This window comes from Notechis scutatus, chromosome 2 (genome assembly GCF_049901735.1).
Source record: "Notechis scutatus isolate UNSWTSFEM ecotype Mainland chromosome 2, rNotScu1.2, whole genome shotgun sequence".
NCBI classification, from domain to species: Eukaryota; Metazoa; Chordata; class Lepidosauria; order Squamata; family Elapidae; genus Notechis; species Notechis scutatus.
This window is the reverse complement of record NC_142010.1, coordinates 137,360,041-137,377,059: the sequence shown is the minus strand read 5'-3', so window position 1 is coordinate 137,377,059 and position 17,019 is coordinate 137,360,041. Positions and strand designations below refer to the sequence as shown.

Sequence of the window (17,019 nt, the reverse complement as noted above, 5' to 3'; positions counted from 1 at the left end):
ACAGATCCATGCTAGTTGAGCTGTTTCCTTTTGGGGGACCTGTTCAGCAAGGACTGATCAAAGGTGATCTGTAAAAAATCGGGAGAGTCACTTGGAAAAAAAAAATTATATAACGCATTGCGGTCGTCAAGCGGTCGCAAAAATTTATACAGCCATACATCCGGCCAGTCAACCCTCATCAGCTTCATCTGTTCCCATGCGGAAACGCCACCTCCTACATGAAACCAAAAAAACAAACCCCAACCCATGAGAGCAAAAAGCTCAAGCCTCTGCACAGAACAACGTATAGGTCTAGGGCACGCCTCTTCCTCCTTTCTCATACAAAGGCCTTCTGGGAACTGTAGTTCTCCAAACCTCAAAAGCTTGATTTGGTGTGGTGCATGCTGGAACGTTAACCTTTCTCGTGAGGTCTCTTAGGAGTTGTAGTTTCAACCCAGTGCCTGAGGGTGGATCATTAGGCTGGATGGACTCGCTTTCCCATCATGCTGCCTGGCAAGGGGCTATGGGGACCGGAATGAGGTTGGCTAAAATGGCGGGGCTATAGAAACGCTGTGAGTGTTTACGGACGTCGAGAAACGTTACAGGTGATTTAGATTTCTTTCTTTCCCCAGGAATCTTTTGATGTTGGAGGCTACAAGCAGAGGAGGGTTTTTAAGTTTGGGAATAGGAAGAATTGGGGGTGTGGGAGGGGATTAGTTTGTTATCGATGGCCAGCAGTACTAGGGAAGCGAGTCCCGATTAGTGTCCCTCTTTTTGTTTTCAGTATTTCCACAAGAGGAGGAAAAGCGAAAGGGCCATGAAGGAAGCGCAAAATACATTTTGCATTTTCATTGGTTCCTTTCACGTTTTCAGCTTAATAAGCTGCTTATTAAATTTTACTGAATGTTTCTGTGTGCGCAGAGTACATGGAACCATAAGATAAGGAAATGGCCTCGATTTATAAAACAGGCTAATCCACCCACTCATGCAAAGCTAAGCCAATTTAGCTTGTTGGATGATATATTTTGTAGCATTTACCTTACTGTGTAAATATTCTCTCTGTATCTTTATCTCTACCTCCCTCCCTCCTCTTCTTACTTCTGGAATTGGGAGGACAGATTTCCAGGAACAGAAAAAGTTTCTCACCAGACTAAAATTTATCTCCTCTCTTCCAATATTTCTTGTTTTTTAGAGTGAGATAGTGGGAAAATCCTAAAATGATGCTGAGATTTAAGATTTCTGATTTCTATCCAATTTATGAGAAAAAAGAACCTGTGGTGACCTAATTGATTTTACAAGAAAAATATGTTTCAGTTTACCACAGAGACCAATAAACAACTGCAATTACTATTTTTTATTGCTTTGTATACTGCCTATTTTTTTCCTGCACAGAATTCCTTTGAGAATTTACTTTTTATTTTTCAATTTTTCTCTTTTTGCTTGGCTTTTCCCAAAAAAGGTTCAAAGTGGTATCCACGATGTATTATCACATCCTTTCAGGAAACATTAGTGTAATTTTCCTGGAATATGTATGTATGTGGATTGAAAACTAGATTTTCATATTTTGCACTGTGGATACAGAATGTGCATAATACTGGAATTAACTGACTGACAATCCTGGTTTCTTATTATATGAAATGCTGAAATATACTCAAGAACCTATATGTGTAGACTTTATGCTCACATCATTCCCCACATTCACAAAGAATATAGTATTTGTAGCAGAAAGTACCATTATCAGTGTATATATGGATCTGAAACTGTACAGGTTAATTAATTTAAAATGTCATTTATTTATTTTTAGCAGAAAAATATTTCTGTTTTTTCAAGCACAGGTCAGTGGGACTAAAATGAATATGTGACAAGTCTATGAACATCTTAAAAGGCAAGATAGCCATATTGAAAAGAACATTTGCAAAATATCCATGCCATGGGTGTACATAGCATCTAGATGTTGCTGAAATGTAACTTTGCAGCCAGTTTGACCTATTGTGAGAAATATTAAGAGATATTAAGCAACATCTTGGATTTCACACGTTATGCAGCTTTGTCTTAACTTCTGTCCCTGGAATCTCAAAGTACAACTGGGGAAGACAGTTATTTGAAATATTGGAAAGTTGCTGCCAGTCAGATGGGTGTGCTTGATATTAATTACAAGTAATCCTCGATTTACAACCATAATTGAACCCAAAATTTCTAAGTGAATGAGACAGTTTTGCCCCACTTTACAAACTTTCTTGTCACAGTTGTTAAATGAAGCACTGCAGTTGTTAAGTTAGTAACATGGTTGTTAAGTAAATCTGCTTACAGGGGATATTGCAATTATCGTAAGTGTGAAAAACAGTCATTTTTTTCAGTATCATTGTAACTTTGAACAGTTACTAAATGAACTGTTGTAAGTCAAGAACTACCTGTAGTATTCTATGTTCCCTGTCATGCCTATACTTTATAAAGAAAATATCATAGATTTTTCTTTAAGATTACAGGGATGCAGATCAGTGGTGGGATTCAAATTTTTTTACTACTGGTTCTGTGGGTGTGACTAGGGGGCGTGGTCATATGAGTAAGTGGGCGTGGCTTTTTTTTTTTTTTTGCTTTTGGCAGCACACACACACCCCTTCGTATTTTGGGCCTTCTGGGCCTCAGGGAAGCCTCCTGGGTTAAGCAGTAAGTGAGGGGAATCCCGGCATAGCTGGTCGTAGGAACAGCCGATTGTCAGGAGGAGGGGGGAAAAAAGGAAATACCTTAAGGCAGTGATCCCCAACCTTTTGACGCCTGCCCCGATACCGGCATCAGCTGGGCGCCGCGCCCGGTACCGGCATCAGCTGGGCGCCGCCATCTTTTTTGATGAAAAAGTGCTTCGGTGACCTCACGGAAGCGTTTTCATCAAAAAAGATGGCGGCAGCCAGCTCGTGAGCTTTTCCGGGTAGAAATGGCTTTCTACCCGGAAAGTTCACTGGAAGCGCTGACGCCGCCATCTTTTTGATGAAAACATGCTTCCGTGAACTTTCTACCGGAAAAGCTCACGAAGCGCTGGCACCGCCATCTTTTTTGATGAAAACATGCTTCCGGTGAGCTTTCTACCCGAAAAAGCTCACCAGAAGCACTTTTTCATGAAAAAGATGGCGGCGCCAGCAAGCCGCGCCCGGTAGGAGTTGTTCCGCGGACGCACGCCGGTCCGCGGACCGGTGGTTGGGGACCCCTGCCTTAAGGAGTGACTGGATGGGCTAGCATCAGGCAGGCAGGGTAAGCGAGCATCAGGCGGGCGGGGCAAGCGAGCGACCAGCGACTGGGCAACCTGGTCAGGGGCATGGCTAGTCAGAAGTTACTACCAGTTCGGTAACCCACGCCAAATCCTTGCTACCGGTTCGCCCGAACTGGTGCAAACTGGCTGAATACCACCACTGATGCAGATGTGATACAATTGCATGCAAAAATGGACTGTTGCATTCTCTCTTCTCACTGTTATCCTTTTCTCCCACATATTAATATAATCCTCCTAATCTAGATGGCTGGGGAAACCATTGAAAAGAGAGAGCGAGAATCTTCTCCCATCAAAGAAGAGCGGAGACGCTCACGGTCAGCAGAACGAGAACGTGACCGGGAGCGTGATAGAAAAGCCTCCCCTGTTGCTAAAGACAGAAAACGACACCGCTCTCGTGACAGGAGGAGAGGTAGTCGATCAAGATCCCGATCTAGATCCAAATCAACAGAGAGGTAATGTGTATCAATGTAATCAGAGTTAGCTTTTTCAAGGATAATTGGGATAATTTCTGTCTTCTGTGTAAATTCAACAACTGTATTTCTGCAGAAGCTGGTTTGGTGGGTATGAGAAGATCATAGAGAAGGTTGCTTTCTGAATTTGATGTGTTTGGTAAATAAACTCTCCAGAATTTAAGCAGATGACAGTAAACTTCTGGAGCTACATGTATTAAGAGAAACTCTTCTTGCAAATTATATGTTTGTAGAGAGCGGCGATATAAAGAGAGGGAAAGAGACAAAGAACGAGAACGCAATAAGAAAGATCGAGATCGTGACAAAGATGGGCATCGAAGAGACAAAGACCGAAAACGATCCAGGTAAAACAGCTTTCTTTGAGAGAAAGAAAGAAGCTGCTTCAAAGGTGTTGCAGTAATTCTAGAGAGATCCTTAGTGTATTGCAACAATAACTAGAGGCCTAGAGATAACTATCACTGGTTTACAAGAATTAAGAAATCAAACACATTATATTCAAGATTTAAGAGACAACACTTGCTGAAATTGTATTCCAGCTTTGCATTTTCTGGTTGTAGAAAGTTTAAGTAAATTGTGTTTCTGGCTCCTCACTATTCAGAAATTGGCTGTTGATTAAGTGGACAAATGTCTCTTGCTGAATGATTTAAAAAAAAATACTATTAGTGGTCTTCTAGTACATATATTTTGCATCGGGCACTGAAATGCATATTTCTTGTCTTAGCCCAAGGTTTGCATTTAAAGTGAAGTCATAATTGAAAAATACAGTTAGGAAATTTGTGGAGTATATTTTAATGGTGTGGTCCGATAATTTTGTTTGCCATGTGCCTCCCTTTACTGATATGGTGTCAAATTATTTCCAATTTTGTGATGATACGGGAATGATTTTCAAGCCTCTAAAGCAGGGCTGCCAAACTCCCGACTCATGGGTCAGATGCATCACACGCTGGACACACCCATGCCCAGTTTAGCGAAGGGGGGAAGTCCCAATACGTCATGTGATACAACTGTGATGATGTGAGTTTGACACCCCTGCTCTAAACCCTCCAGTAAAGATAATAAACCCTCCAGTAAACCCTTCGACTGCAGCTTTGGGAAAGGGTTAAACATATTTTCATTCTGGGTGTTTTCTGGTAGGTGAGTTTAGAATATTTGGAAATTGAGCATTACATTTTACAAGTAATATGGAGAGAGACACACACACAGAGAGAGAATACACATACACACATACAAGTTTCCTAGACTTTCTCTTCTGTTTCAGAAAGGAACTTTTGATTTATATTATTCTCTTAAATGTTTTTTGAAGTCCAATGTCAAAAGAAAACCTAGTGCTGATAGCTAGAGAGAAGCATGGGAAGGATCCTGATTATTCTGTTATACCTGATTTTCAAGATATAGCAAATGCCTTCAAAACCCAATTTCTGAACCTGCACTAACTATTAGTTTCCAATATTGAGAGAAAGTGATGAGCTTCTTATGTTTATTATTTTTAAAATATCTCTGAAAATTTCTCACTGTAGTTGGAATTCTGATTTGATTTTTGAATTGTGGCGGTGATTTTGGATTAGTCGAGAGTCCTAGCTTTGGAGAGGATCAGGAGATTGTTTCAGTCTTGTGCTCTGTGATATCAGAAACAGAATGACATTCTTCCCAAGAGAAAGAGAGAGACGTGAAACTCACTTTTTTTTAAAATGTATGGATCCTGACTGCAACGGAGGAAGGTTGTTTCCCTTTTGATTCTTTTCTGTCTCTGCTTCAGGAGCACCTCCCCAGGTCGGAACAAAGATTCCAAATCAAGGAAAGATAGAGACTCTCGCAAAGATGACGATGATGATTCCTTGTCCAAGAAGGAAAAGGTACTGCGTGCATCTTCTTGATCATTCATGGTCAAGTATGCATTCTGATATTAAAGAATAATTCTTTTAGATGATCTGCTTAAAAAGAATATAGAGGTGGTCCCCAATTTATGATCGCAAGTCAGACCAACTTTCCTGTTGCTAAGTGAAATAGCTGTTTAGTGAATTTTCAAAATACCCCATTTTATGACCTTTCTTGGATCTCATGATCCCGGGATACTGCAACCATCATAAATATGAGTCAGCTGCCAAGTGTCTGAATTTTTGATTGTGTGACCATGGGTCCTAAGTGTAAAAAACAGTCAGAAGTTACTTTTTTCAGTGCCATTGTAACTTGAACTGTCAATAAGTTGAGGACTACCTATATTCTTCAGATTTTTCTTTTCTCAATTTAGTGGGCTGCTTTTGTCATGTCCAGATCCACTTAGCTTTTATAACAGCAACGTCTCTTTTTAGTGATCTTTCTTGGTACCTTAATGAGCACCTGTATTGTTCACAGGCTCAGCCACTTTCTCTGGAGGAGCTGCTGGCCAAGAAGAAAGCTGAAGAAGAGGCTGAAGCCAAGGTTAGTCCAAAGAGCATCTCTCCATTTTCTCTGCTTCTAGATATCAATCAACTTTTGGAAGGCCTTATTGGAAGACATATTGGATTCCAGCAACCTCCTGCAGAGTAGTCTGATGTGATATTTATCTCAGGGAAAATTTGGGGGTGGGGGTTGTTAAGCCTGGATTCCCCAACGGGTGTTAAGGAAAACAAACTAAACAGAATGTGCAGCGAAGTCAGATAGGAAGACAGGTAAATGTGTGAGATAAGTTTTCTAGTTAACACGCAGTAAAAATACAGATACGCTTGTGCTATCAAAAATTATAATTTATTCCATTTAAGAATTATAGCATAGTCATTATAAACAGTCCATTAGTCATATACCAAATTCAGTCAAGTCTTGTCGAGGATACTCTAATTGCAAAGTCCGTGTCGAATAGCCAGTGTCAGTACACATATAATAAATCTGTCCAAAACTTATCTTCTCTCCGTTGAGAAATATTTTCAAAGTAATCCAACACTTCTTCTCCTCCCCGATCCAGCAAGAATGCAGTCTTCAATAAGCCAGCCAGTAAAAGCCAGAGAGTGCCTTGCTGCTTATATAGTACTTTTACAGCTGCACCCTTAATTACATTCCTTTAGCTTAAAGTCACATACACTTTATGTGACAAACCATGATTCATCATTTTATTATCTTTACCCAAAACAGTTAGGGTAAAACAATGTTATCCCTAACAGGGGTTATAGTCCTGCGTTCCTAAAGAGCACCAAGTTAGAGAAAAACAGATTGTAGCAGTCTAGACGTTCTCAACCTTATTTCGTAGTAGTTGATATTTTTTACAACTTCCAACAAAAGGATGTTTCTATTCACCTGCTTGTGATTGGTTGCAGCCCAAGTTCCTTTCTAAAGCAGAACGAGAGGCTGAGGCCTTAAAGCGTCGTCAGCAGGAAGTGGAGGAACGACAGCGGTTCCTGGAAGATGAGAGAAAAAAGAGAAAGCAATTCCAAGAAATGGGAAGAAAAATGCTAGGTATATTCCCCCACCCCCTACCCCTCGGGTGTTGTACAATTTATCAACCCCGCTATATGCTCAGAGTTTGTTTCTCTGATACTGTTATTAATTTTGTGAAAATCTTACCATTTGCCCTACTTGCAGAAGACCCTCAGGAGAGAGAGCGGCGTGAGCGCAGGGAACGCCTGGAACGAGAGACCAATGGCAATGAAGATGAGGAAGGACGGCAGAAAATCCGTGAGGAGAAAGACAAGACCAAGGAACTGCATGCTATCAAAGTAATGCTTGCCGACTTGGGCAATTCCAGCCACTGTTCAAAAGGGAATAGGGTTCAGTAGAACATCTTTACATTCAAGTTGTCTCTGAGCAGTTCTTTCAACTGTTTTATGACTCTTGGCTTCTAAAGCCCATTCTTCTTACATGTACTGTATAGGAGTCTAAGATAAACTCAGCTTAGAGATGACCTCTAGATGAATAAAGCTGATTGATGGTGAAGCCTACTGATGACGGGTTTGAATTGTGAATCAGGAAATCTCAATTTTGCACACCTGCCATTAGGTGTCCCAAAGATCCTTTTCAAAAACAACTGAACTAACTTTCTTGTTTTCCTTAAAAGATGTTTGGCTTCTCATCCAAGAAGCTTCTTCAGTTTTGACTAAATGGTGGGGAATGGAAGGATGACATATAAATCTTTCCATTCCCCACCTTTCAGACAGAACTGAAGAAGCTTCTTGGAGAAACAAAACCCCTTCAAGGAAAAAAACAAAGAAAGCCCAATTGCCTTTTAAAAAGCACCTTTGGGACAACTGACCTGGGTGACTGAACCTCCATAAATATTCTGCCACTCGGTGGCCTTATTCAGGTTTATTATGCTCTCACTTCCAACCATCACCTATTGGTGGTATACAAAACAGAAATGAACATACTGTTTAATCCTGCTAGCTATATTGTTCATAGAGAAAACAAGATAGGATCAAAATTGAATGTTTACATGTTTCATTTCTGCCAGGAGCGATATTTGGGTGGGATCAAAAAGCGGAGGCGCACTCGACATTTGAACGACCGCAAATTTGTCTTTGAGTGGGATGCTTCAGAAGATACTTCTATTGACTACAATCCTTTGTGAGTATTTCTTCAAGGAGAGCTTCAGTATGGTATGCTGCCTCATAATACGGATTGGACTCAGCTCAACTATGACTGGAGAAGTGTTTACACCTGCTTTCTTCTGGGAAGAATGCAATGAAAGGAACATGGAAAATCATTTTGGTGTGATGCAAAAGAATAAGGACAGTCTTACTCTGAGGAAGGGATGGATAAGAAAGTCTTAAGGACTTAGATTTATTAGGTGGTTTGCAAATATTTAGAGTTTCCCATTGATATAAATTGGGCAAGTTAAGTAGTCAGTGGAAAATTGCTTCATTGCAGTGGCGCAGTGGTTAGAGTGCAGTGTTGCAGACTACTTCTGCTGGCTGCCAGCTGCCTGCAATTTGGCAGTTCAGATCTGACCAGGCTCAAGGTTGGAAGCCTTCCATCCTTCTGAGGTAGCTAAAATGACCAAGATTGTTGGGGGCAATATGCTGACTCTGTAAACTGTTTAGAGAGGGCTGTAAAGCACTGTGAAGTGGTATATAAATCTAAGTGCTATTGTTATTATTTGTTTACTTGAGTTGGCAGGCCACTTGCGTTTGATTATTGTTGTCCCCAAACCGAGATGCACATGCCCCCTTCCCCCCAGGTACCCCAAAAAGCCAGGAGGAGCATGTATGTAAACAAAAGGTGGCTCCTACAGTAGAACCAGCCATGTTGTCAGTTGACAAGCTCAAAAGAATTGGAGATTGAAATGCAAGATGTTACCCCTCTCATCTCACTTGGTTCTGCCCAGCTGGCACTCAAAATATGCATGAGGCCTGAATAAATATTTAGTATGCAGAAGAGAAAGCACAAAGATTTAATGTGAGATAGCTTGGTAGAAATTCAAGCGGCAAATTGGCATTTGTACAATATGTGCATAGAAGGCACTGGCACCAAAAGAGAGCATTTTTCATCCTTGAAGCTGTCTTTATGTAGCTCAGGGATGGATTTTGTTCCACAGTTTAACCAAAACTTCAGATTAGAGGTTCTCAACTTTCTGAAAACTTCTAAAAGAGTAAGAGCTTACATGTTAAGACGCATCATGGCTTGTTGATATGTTCTTCCAATAGGTACAAGGAGCGACACCAGGTTCAGTTGTTGGGGCGTGGTTTCATTGCTGGCATTGACTTGAAACAGCAGAAGCGGGAACAGTCACGTTTCTATGGGGACCTGATGGAGAAGCGGCGAACACTGGAAGAGAAGGAGCAAGAAGAGTAGGTTTCATGCTGGGTTGGTGAAAGATGTTGGGAATTGAAAGGATGAAGACAAAAATCCTCACAGTATGAGTGATATTGGCTCATGCTTCAGCAGTTTCATTGGATCCTGGTGTTCAAATGGAGGTGGTAAATGCATGATAGTCCAATATTTCCCCAAATGTTATGGTAGCAGTCAGTGGTGGTGAAGTTAGTTACTATTAAAAAATAGTAGAACTTGGGCCAAGGGAGAGAATTGGGAAGATCAAACAGCCAGAATTTATTTTTCTGCCAGAGTTTTGCAAAAAAAATAAAACAACCCCCTTTCCCCCTCCCAAAAAAAATTCATATAAGAGAAACTTGCTAATGGGAATTTTATGAATGTTGTCATATGCTGTATGCCGTATCCATAACCAGACCCTAGCAATTTTTGTGTTTTTGTTGGATATATGTTTCCTTCTGCTTTTATGTTTATTGGTTTTGTTTGCAGTAATTTTGCCTGATTTCTTGATTCAACTTCCTCACTTTGCCAGGGCACGCTTGCGCAAGCTACGTAAAAAGGAGGCTAAGCAGCGATGGGACGACCGGCACTGGTCTCAAAAGAAACTGGATGAAATGACGGACAGGGACTGGCGTATCTTCCGTGAAGATTACAGCATCACCACCAAGGGAGGCAAGATTCCAAATCCCATTCGTTCCTGGAAAGATTCCTCATTGCCTCCTCACATCTTGGAGGTTATTGACAAATGTGGCTATAAGGTGAGAAGCTGTTCGGTTCGCGAGTCTGATGGGGTTCTTTGATTTATTATCATGATAATTTAAAACTAGATTTCTGCATAGGGTATTATTTACTGTCAGTCTCTAATAATTTAGCCTTACCACTGCAGATGGACATTGAATCCAAGGCGCTTAATTCAGAAGTACGATGGTAATAGTGGTGGTGGTGGCGGCAGCAGCAGCCACAATTGGACATTGCATTTCCTGGAGTCTGTTGATGATGCCTTGAACCGGCATGATTTCTTCTAAAAAGGTCAAATGTATCGTGATAACTCTTTCTTGTTTTGCCCAGGAACCTACTCCTATCCAGCGTCAAGCCATCCCTATTGGTTTGCAGAATCGTGATATCATTGGCGTAGCAGAGACTGGTAGTGGTAAAACAGCTGCCTTCCTTATTCCGCTACTGGTATGGATCACCACTCTGCCTAAGATTGATAGGTGAGAGAGTTGGGACATCTTTCTAGAGGAGGAGGGGAAAAATCGCTCGAGAAGGTTGGACAAACAGTAAATATTAAGGGATTGATAGTTGTCTGATATTAAACAATGTTCTATTGGCCATTCTAGAAAAACTCCCATCATTTCCTTGAATTTTTAGCTCTGTGTTGTGGCAAACTAGAGAATTGCACTAAGGGATTCAGTGTTGTAAAAAATTTTTTGTGTAGGAATGAAGCTTTCTCCACAATCAAGTGACACTTCCCAGATTATAGAGTAGAATGTGCAGAAGCAGGATTACAGTCAAAATTTGATATAGAAGTTAAGATTTGGTCAGCCAAAAGGTTAATCTAATCCAGCATTAAGGTTGCCAATAGAAATCAGCAAGATGCTTTGGGGAAGCTCACAAACAAGGCAAATTAGATATAAGCCAGATTGTGGTTCATAAATAATCCCATACCCCCCGAAATGATCTTATTAAAGTTCCTGTTTTACATGGTTCCCCAACTGGACACCATCTGGATAGTAGACTTCCGTCCATTTGGAAGAAGCCCTGATTGGACATTGGAATAATATTTGTAAAAAAACTGCATTACTTCATTCAACAATTCCACTAGATTCAGTAGATTAGAAATAATCTTGTCTGATGGGAGCCCATTACATTTGACAATCCAGTACCCTAGGAAATCCTTTGTTAAAGTAGGAGTGAAAATGACAAGAAATGTGTTTTTAATACGTTTCAAGCTGATTCAGATGGATCTAGATTTCAAAGGCATTAAACTATATATATATATTTTAAAAAAGCTCTTTTAAGTTTTCACCATTCAGTTGGACATTACCATTCACCTTGCCGTTTTTCTCCATTGCAGGATCGAGGAATCCGATCAAGGTCCCTATGCTATCATCTTAGCTCCCACTCGTGAGTTGGCTCAGCAAATTGAGGAAGAAACCATTAAGTTTGGAAAGCCCCTGGGCATCCGCACCGTGGCTGTTATTGGTGGCATCTCACGTGAGGACCAAGGCTTCCGCCTGCGCATGGGTTGCGAGGTGCGATTGCAATAATAAAATTTGTCACATTTCCCAGTCACAAATGTTTGTCTTGTAGATTGGCAAAGGGCACCCCATGAAAAATAAATGGCAACTGTGCATAGTTTAATACAGGATTCCCTTCACTCCACAGCCTAGCTCAATGTCCTGACTAGACCAAGTATTTTGCTTCCAGAACTTGCTGGAGGAGGGAAGGGAAGGGTTGATTTTGGCCTTGAGTGTCAGGGTAGACACAAGTACCTTTCTCCCTTTGAATTCCAGATTGTGATTGCCACACCTGGCCGACTGATTGATGTGTTGGAGAATCGCTACCTGGTGCTGAGCCGTTGTACCTATGTGGTATTGGATGAGGCTGACCGTATGATTGACATGGGGTTTGAACCTGATGTGCAAAAAATTCTGGAACACATGCCTGTTACTAACCAGAAACCAGATACCGATGAGGCTGAGGACCCCGAGAAGATGCTGGCCAACTTTGAATCGGGCAAGCATAAATACCGACAGGTTGGTGGCACTTAAATGTCTTGTTGTCAACTCAGGTTTTTTTTAAGCAGTTTAAATTGAATTCTATCTTTTGACCCAGAATTCCACCTCTTTATCTCACATGGTCAGCTTTCAAATGTAAATGAAAATTAACCATGATTAAAAGGAGTTTCCTTCTGTCTGAGAGTTGAATGGTCATGGCAATTATGGGGGAAAAGTATAATTAAATTTTATGATGCTTTGGAAGCTTTGTTCACTTGAGAATTCAAATGTCTTAGTATAAAGGAAAAAGACTTTCTCAATAGGGAAAAAAAGAGCTCAATTTTTTTTTTTTAAGAGAAGGTTTTTGTTCTGTGGAATAAGAGGAAGAAAAGTACTACTGAGTAAGAATCTTTGCATATTATTTCTTTCTCTCTGTGTCTGCTTCCATGATAGACTGTGATGTTCACAGCAACCATGCCACCTGCCGTGGAACGTCTGGCACGCAGTTACTTGCGCCGGCCAGCTGTGGTTTATATTGGCTCAGCTGGCAAGCCACATGAGCGTGTGGAGCAAAAGGTCTTCCTCATGTCAGAATCAGAGAAGAGGTAAATATTAGGATGGGAGGTGAAGGGTGGGAACTTGAGCTTTGTTTAAAGACCTGAATGTTCCAGAAATTTTGAAGGTAAAACAACCAAGTTTTGTTCTGTTTCTTTCTTTGTTTTTGGACATTGAGGAAAGTAGAAATCTATCCAACCATCATTTCTGCCACCCTTTGTTAAACTAAATTTGCTTTCCTATTTTGAGAACTTAAATTGCATTACAAGTAGTCCTTGCTTAATAACCACAATTGGAGCCAAAATCTCGGTCATTGAGCAAAACTATTGTTAAGCGAGATGCCCACATGACTGCTTTGTTCAATTACCACAATCCTGGTGTTCCTCAGTTTTAGTAATTAAGCCATCTCCTGGGTCATTAAATGGATGGTGCAAAAGAGCTGCCTGCCAAAGGGTTTCAGCTCCATGTAGAGATGAAATCCTCCCAGCAAGCAGCCCTTGCTCTCTCAAACATTCCTGCAGCCTGCTGAAGGATTTCAGTTTGTACACGGTGGGGAAATCCTCCAGTGGGTTACAGGAACAGGGATGAAATCTTTAGGATTTCAGCTCCATTCCTGCAATCCCAGAAGGGTTTCCCCTTCCCCTCTGTCCTCTCTGCTTGCAACCTTCCTTGCTGGTTACCCATTGACTTTCTGGGGAAGCTGGCAGAAAAGGTTGCAGATGGTGATCACATGATGATGGGACGCTTGGCAATCAATCATAAATGCTAATAGATTGGTAAGCATTGAGGTTGTCATCACATGGCTGCAAGGGTATGCGCGCGCCATTTTTTGCAACAGTGAGAAATGCTTTACAGGCCCTAAAGCACTACTGAAGCCATCTTTAATTCAAATGTTTGTTAAGAAAGTACTATCTGTATGGATAATTTGGTTTACTCATACACTTATAATTTGTATATTTATTCAATATAAAGCAAAATAGTTGCATTTACTAGTCAAGTTTACTTTAAAACATTTCTAAATTTTAATTGTCATCCTCTGAGAGCTGGTCCAGAGGAGACCCATTTTAATTCAACAGGGGACATGTTCATAAGCACTGTACTTTCTTGAGTGCAACTCCCCATGCCCTGCCCCTAATGGGGCAGAAATGCATCTTGTTCATTGGAGAGCTATCCTGTGCTGCTTATCTTTTGCTTACATGACAAGCATTGCTCTGATATTTTAGATAAAAATCTCCCCATTACAAATTAAAATGTTTTGAAGAAGTAACACGTAGCAATAGGTGAGTACTTTGTGGTTAGTTGCCTTAGAGTTTCATGTCTGCTCTTTGTGTTTCTATTTGAAATATACAACGTGGGCTGATTCCAAGGTAGGATTATATCCGTGGTGTTCCTGCATGACAGGGCATCAAACTATTCCTGAAATGGTGGCCCAGGGATGAAAAAGGCTTCAGTGTACTGTGATATACATGTAGTACTAGAATGTAGCAGGATATTTTGGTTTAATATGTGATACCCTTCCAGTCTCAGCCATTCATATTTATTCCTTACCATTTTCCCCCTTTCACTTACACAGAAAGAAACTGTTGGCTATTTTGGAGCAAGGTTTTGATCCACCCATTATCATCTTTGTCAATCAGAAGAAGGGCTGTGATGTATTGGCCAAATCTTTGGAGAAAATGGGGGTGAGTCACGATCCTATTTAGAGTTCTCTTTTGTTTACAAAATGTTTGTGTTGAGATTAAGGCTTGTTAGGGTTCCAGGCTCCTGGAACGAAATCTTTCCTTATCTGTTGGACAATGTGTGGTTCTCTCTCCTCTGTTCTGTTGCAGTCGACTGTTGAGCTTGTAAAATGCATTCATCAATTTTATAAACAACTCTAGGAAGGAACTTTGTTGTTAAAAAAAGGACTGTTTCTGCTGAGCTGCCAGTTATTTTTATCCCTAAAGTAACTTGCAAGATACCTCTAAAATTATAAGGAAATTGGTAGGACTAATTCTGCTGCACTCCCCTTTCAAATATCTATGCCGTTGAAATAATCAATATTCGTTCCTGCTCACTTCTCTTCACCACCACCCTCACTACAATTGGACTTTTCTTAATATATTGTTCCCTTTATCTCTACAGTACAATGCTTGCACACTTCATGGTGGTAAAGGTCAGGAGCAGCGTGAATTTGCCCTCTCCAATTTGAAGGCTGGTGCCAAGGACATTTTGGTGGCCACAGATGTAGCCGGTCGTGGTATTGACATTCAGGATGTGTCCATGGTGGTGAATTATGATATGGCTAAAAACATAGAAGGTGAGTTATCCTTTTATTTATTTTTTCCCTTTCCTTCAAGTTCCCCCATGAGTGGAATGTTGGATAGTTCTTTTCTCCGAATGAAATTTGGAAGAACTAGTGTTTGTGAGCATGTGTAAGGCAGGATGACTGGAATATTAGAAGATATTATGCCCCAGTCAATCTCAAAGAGATGTGGATTCTCCTAGCAGTACATTGCTAGATGGTGAATCGTGGCAAAATACAAAAGCCATAAAGTATGTAATTTAAATCTTCTTCCAGTTGCCTTCTTATTAGACAGTTTTTACAAAGCAGAACTACTCGGCACCTTGTCTTACAGGCTAGTCCCAGGATTGTTGAAATAATGTACGGAAAGTATTCTGAGCCTTGAAATGCTCTCTCCATTGTTTATTGCTTTCTTAAACATTATGCTGTTCTTAAAGGATAGCCATACAGTTCTCCAGAGCCTGTTAGGTCAGGGGTCTCCAATCTCTGGGCCGTATTTGCAACCGAGTTGTGAAAATGGCAGGCAAGTGCGCGCATGCGCGTCTCCGCAGCACCTGCTGCTTGCGCAAATGGAGCTGCGTGCACGCACTTGCCTGCTGCTCACGCAAAACCTCCCGCTGGTCTGCAAGGCCAGAAAGGTTGGGGAACTCTGCGCTAGGTCTCCAAATTGTATCTGATATACCAGTAGCGTCTGTGCCTTGACAACTCAATTCCTTCTTCGTTGCAGATTACATCCACCGCATTGGTCGAACGGGACGAGCTGGGAAAAGTGGTGTCGCTATTTCTTTTGTCACCAAAGAGGACTCTGCTGTCTTCTATGACCTTAAGCAAGCTATCCTTGAGAGTCCGGTATCTTCATGCCCCCCAGAACTGGCCAACCATCCAGATGCCCAACACAAACCAGGAACCATCCTCACTAAGAAGCGTCGGGAGGAGACTATCTTTGCCTGAGTGTGTAGTTAAGCCTACAATGAGCTGCCTCTCCCCCCCCACACCCCCTTGTATTATAATCAGGGGCCACCCTTTGACCACCATTTGAGGCCTAGGCAGTGACACAGGGTAAAAGTGACACAGTGGCTCTTCCAGTCTTTAACAGTGAAGTGGCTGTTTCATTTTCTCATTTTCTGCGAATGTAAATACACTTCTCCCACTATATATATATATGATGACCCCTGCATTGAAGTGAAGACTGAACAATAGGAACATTTCTCCAAAACACGGGTGTCAAACTCGCGATGTCACATTGTCGTCACATGACATCGCAATGTTTCCCCCCCTTTGCTAAACCAGGAGTGGGCCCGGCCAGCGCATGACGCATCTGACCACGAGTTGACACCCCTGCTTCAAGAGGTAGGGTGTCATCTTGCAATCTTGATCTCCACAGATCCTTTAATCGTCTTCTTGAAGATGGTGTCTATAGAAAACTTGTATTTCTTTTTGTTGTGGTGGTTGAGAATGGCTAGCAATCTTGCCTTCCAAACATGTTTGAAGAGGGGAGGATTCAGTTACCTATTTTTATATTTTCCATCTCCATAAATCAGACAAGGAGGACTTTTTGGACTTGGCCCAATGAAGAGGGGAATTCTGTTTGTGATCACTTACTTCTCCAGACCCTCTTTTCCTGTTCCAAAGAGGACTTCTCCCCATTTCTAATCCTAAACTGTTATGTTTCAATGCAATTGTGTTTTTATTTTATCTGGAACTGCCCCCCCAGTCCACATAAAAAGGGCAGATAATGTACAGAAAGACTGCTATTTTTTTCCCAGTGACCTGAAAAAAATTACTATAAATCCATATGAAACATTATTCTGCCTGTTTATTCTTGGTTTTTCACAAGTAGAAATATATACGTTGTAAAGACCTGTGATACTGCTGCCATAGCTGTACTGCTGCTGTTCTTTTTGAATGAAGCAGTTCTATTGAAAGGACTGTTCAATTAGAAATAATAAGTTGGCTGCTTAATGCTGTATATGTGAATGAGAAACAGCAGCACTGCTTGTAGCAAAATAATAC

The 17,019-nt window shown here is 41.1% G+C and overlaps 1 protein-coding gene across 2 annotated transcripts; it reads left to right on the top strand.

Annotated features, from left to right (window-relative positions):
• The first annotated feature begins 365 nt into the window (after nt 1-365).
• On the top strand, nt 366-16,812 carry DDX23 (DEAD-box helicase 23). 2 transcript variants are annotated; one of them, XM_087954014.1, is made up of 17 exons: nt 366-551; nt 3,488-3,696; nt 3,948-4,058; nt 5,471-5,567; nt 6,067-6,132; nt 7,002-7,140; nt 7,267-7,400; nt 8,132-8,244; nt 9,324-9,467; nt 9,980-10,205; nt 10,516-10,661; nt 11,525-11,702; nt 11,964-12,206; nt 12,621-12,772; nt 14,296-14,404; nt 14,847-15,021; nt 15,734-16,812. In XM_087954014.1, exons 2-17 carry the CDS (start codon nt 3,488-3,490, stop codon nt 15,955-15,957), a joined length of 2,466 nt encoding a protein of 821 aa, XP_087810140.1. In that variant the 5' UTR covers nt 366-551; the 3' UTR covers nt 15,958-16,812. The 2 variants fall into 2 exon arrangements, with proteins under 2 accessions (XP_087810140.1, XP_026533149.1); XM_026677364.2 differs by having other exon boundaries at nt 366-584.
• The last annotated feature ends 207 nt before the right edge of the window (nt 16,813-17,019 follow it).

Coding starts and splice junctions, on each gene's coding strand:
- DDX23 (XM_087954014.1), top strand. CDS start 3,488: ATGGCTGGGGAAACCATTGAAAAGAGAGAGCGAGAATCTTCTCCCATC. Junction 9,468..9,979: donor GAAGAGAAGGAGCAAGAAGA/GTAGGTTTCATG, acceptor TCACTTTGCCAG/GGCACGCTTGCGCAAGCTAC. Junction 15,022..15,733: donor TATGGCTAAAAACATAGAAG/GTGAGTTATCCT, acceptor TCTTCGTTGCAG/ATTACATCCACCGCATTGGT.